This window comes from Arabidopsis lyrata (genome assembly GCF_000004255.2).
Source record: "Arabidopsis lyrata subsp. lyrata unplaced genomic scaffold ARALYscaffold_8, whole genome shotgun sequence".
Classification (NCBI taxonomy): Eukaryota; Viridiplantae; Streptophyta; class Magnoliopsida; order Brassicales; family Brassicaceae; genus Arabidopsis; species Arabidopsis lyrata.
Genome location: NW_003302548.1, coordinates 14,133,598 through 14,136,882, shown reverse-complemented (window position 1 = coordinate 14,136,882; position 3,285 = coordinate 14,133,598). Strand labels below are relative to the sequence as shown.

Genomic DNA, 3,285 nt, shown 5'->3' with positions numbered 1-3,285 from the left:
ACTTCTTTTTTGTTACAACATAATCGTATTTCCCTATTAATTAATTAAGCAATTTGATACGGCTAATGATTCTTTGGATACACATACAATATATATTTTATTGCAAGTCATATAAACAAATCCAACACTCGAGTGCTTAATTAAATTCGTTTTAAGTCGGATAACTCAAATTTCTGTAAAATTATTTAATCAGTTTCCGCAATATATTTTGATTGGCTAATCTAGAAGAATTTAAAGGTATTTAGGGAATCATTTGGCTCGACTCTCTCCGGATTAAGTATTAGAGAATCATATACTTTAAAAGGTAATTCAAATTGAATGAAAAAGGCGTATAATGATGATCTATATTACTTTAATGGTTAACGGCCGATCAGGGGCTTATTGGTTACCTCTAAATGATAAGTAACCACTCGTTAAATGGCTTTCTAAATAAACCTCTATCGACCGTTCTTTAAATGTTCTTTTTCGTTTTATAGAAAATCTTGCTAAAGCTCATTCGTATGAATACGATATTAAAATATAAATCTAGGTTTGGCATAAAAAAAAGTTTGATACTAATGTAATAGACGTCAAGAGTGCATACCACATGAAAATGTATGACATTTTCCATTAAAAAAACATCAATTAGAAAGATCTGAGATCAATAATGTGACACGTCCTAATTCTCTCACCGTCTGTAAACGATGTCGTCTAAAACGTACTAACATTGCATCCTTTCACATGTGAACCTTCTATATATATCTTCCATCATTGGCATTGTAAATTCATAGCTAAAACTCACAAACTAGAGCTTGGCTTTCAAGAGTTAGAAGAGGCTTTAAGAGCTCTTTCTCTCTCATACTCTTGATTTCGATACTTTTTTCCCCGCTCATAAGTTTTTTCGATAGTCCGACCAAACAAATTAAGGCAGAGAAAAATAATCCAGAAACCAGAAAGAAATGGCTCTAACTCACAATGTATGGGCATTTGTGTTCGGCATCATGGGTACGTGTGTATATACATATACATAAGCATTCACAAAACAATGCATCATTTATACTAGCAAACTCAACCAACATTTTGAATTACGTTTTAAAACTCATAATGTTTACTACGTTGTAAATTTGCAGGTAACATCATATCATTCGTCGTGTTCTTGGCCCCAGTGTAAGTATCAACATGTTCTCACCAAGTCTGTTTTATTTGTCTTTGTCTAGAAATAATTAAACGTTTTCTTTCATATTATTTAGGCCCACGTTTGTACGGATATGCAAGAAGAAATCAACCGAAGGATTTCAGTCTCTTCCCTATGTTTCAGCTCTTTTTAGCGCGATGCTTTGGATTTACTACGCTATGCAAAAGGATGGCTCAGGCTTCCTTCTCATCACCATAAACGCTGTTGGATGCGTCATCGAAACCATCTACATCGTCCTCTTTGTAACCTATGCTAACAAGAAAACTAGAGTATGTTGAAACACCTTTTTAATACCTATATACATACTTTTATCGTAGCTTTCACGTTGATCATAAACATGCAGATACACATACGTAAAATGCTTTTGTATCCGGTTTGCTCATAATTAGATGCTTGAAACGATGTTGCAGATATCCACTTTGAAAGTTCTTGGTCTCTTGAACTTTTTGGGTTTTGCTGCCATTGTTCTTGCCTGCGAGCTATTAACCGAAGGTTCGACACGTGAGAAAGTTCTCGGAGGGATTTGCGTTGGGTTTTCCGTCAGTGTCTTCGCAGCTCCTTTGAGTATCATGGTACGTTCTATTACATGCATATATATATAGGAACATTTATAAATACGAACGAGCCATGTTTTACATAATTTGACCTATGAAGAACATAATAAATACTCCTGCAGTTAATGTATAGTATGTCTTGTCATTGCTTTATATTACATAGTTTTCACGTTGGGAATATTAATAAAGGTAGAAACTACTATTTTTGGTGCAGAGAGTGGTGGTACGAACAAGAAGTGTGGAGTTTATGCCTTTCTCTTTATCGTTGTTTCTTACAATTAGCGCCGTCACGTGGCTCTTCTACGGTCTCGCTATTAAAGACTTCTACGTTGCGGTGAGTTTATTTATACAAAATTCTCAATTATTTTATTCTGTTCCGATCATTTCTAAGCATAAAGGACAGCAAAACATTATATGATTAGATTATTATGGGTGGTTCTTTAATAAAGTAAAAACAGTAGTTACCTTTGTCTTTTTTTCCTCATTTCAAACTATATACGTAAAGGCTTTTAGTCTAATATGAATGTCGTGGCAACGAATATATGATTTTGAACCGTACACATTTTTTCACTTTATTACTAGCATTATATAAATAATTGGACCTCCACTAAATGTGCTAAGAAATTGAGAGTACAATAGGATACTAAAAACAAAAAATCTAATTTGTTATGTTGTGATGTCGGTAAATTTTCATTTGTTGTTTTTCTTTGCCAACTTCTTTTGTCGACAAGAAATGGAATATTAATGTCCTTTACACATATTTGTTTACTATTGAAGCTTCCAAATGTGTTGGGCGCGTTCTTAGGAGCTGTTCAAATGATTCTCTACATAATTTTCAAGTACTACAAAACTCCTATGGCTCAGAAGACAGACAAATCTAAAGCCGTGTCCGATCATTCCATCGACATAGCAAAGCTAACCACCGTCACACCCGGTCCAATTTCTGATTCAGCAGTTCATCAACCGCCTGTTATTCACAATGTTCCCGAGACTCAAATTCAAGTGACTGAGGTCAAGAGCCAAAACATAACTGATCCAAAAGATCAAATCAACAAGGATGTCGAGAACCAAAGTCAAGTTTAAGTAGTGAATCTTATTTAGAGACTCATTAATAATGCATTGTTTGAGTTGTGCACTCTAGCTAACTTTCTTTCTACTCTAGCTTTTTCGATTTTGTGGTTCGTCTCTTAAAATCTTAGTTCTCCTGTACCACTTTTTGTTCATCATTTTCTTTCCAGGGTATCTGGAAATTGTGCTATGTTCAATAAATAAGTTGTTTTCTAAAATAAAATTATAACTTATCTCTGCTCTACTAGTAGTCATTATTATTTGATCCTCTCTTGATTGATCATAAGAAAAAAAAATAACATCATTAATTTACTTCCGAGGTTCTACTTTTTAGAGACTATACCCCATCAACTTCAATTGAAAATCCTTAACAAATTGGTGCACGTTACAAGTCACGGCATGGATTAGGCCTCTTGAACGAGACAGGCCCAACTTCTAGTGGCCTTGAAACATTTTTTACGAGAAGTGGAACATTCCGAAGCAATTATA

At 34.3% G+C, this 3,285-nt stretch overlaps 1 protein-coding gene across 1 annotated transcript; it reads left to right on the top strand.

Moving 5' to 3' along the window:
• The first annotated feature begins 720 nt into the window (after nt 1-720).
• On the top strand, nt 721-3,021 carry LOC9301898 (bidirectional sugar transporter SWEET13). The gene is made up of 6 exons (XM_002865778.2): nt 721-984; nt 1,110-1,146; nt 1,230-1,443; nt 1,585-1,746; nt 1,943-2,062; nt 2,506-3,021. Exons 1-6 carry the CDS (start codon nt 939-941, stop codon nt 2,809-2,811), a joined length of 885 nt encoding a protein of 294 aa, XP_002865824.1. The 5' UTR covers nt 721-938; the 3' UTR covers nt 2,812-3,021.
• Nucleotides 3,022-3,285: the final 264 nt, after the last annotated feature.

Excerpts from the sequence above, each read along its gene's own strand:
- LOC9301898 (XM_002865778.2), top strand. The coding sequence starts at position 939 with ATGGCTCTAACTCACAATGTATGGGCATTTGTGTTCGGCATCATGG. Across the intron at positions 985-1,109 it reads ATTTGTGTTCGGCATCATGG|GTAACATCATATCATTCGTC; the intron begins GTACGTGTGTAT and ends GTAAATTTGCAG. Across the intron at positions 1,147-1,229 it reads GTCGTGTTCTTGGCCCCAGT|GCCCACGTTTGTACGGATAT; the intron begins GTAAGTATCAAC and ends CATATTATTTAG.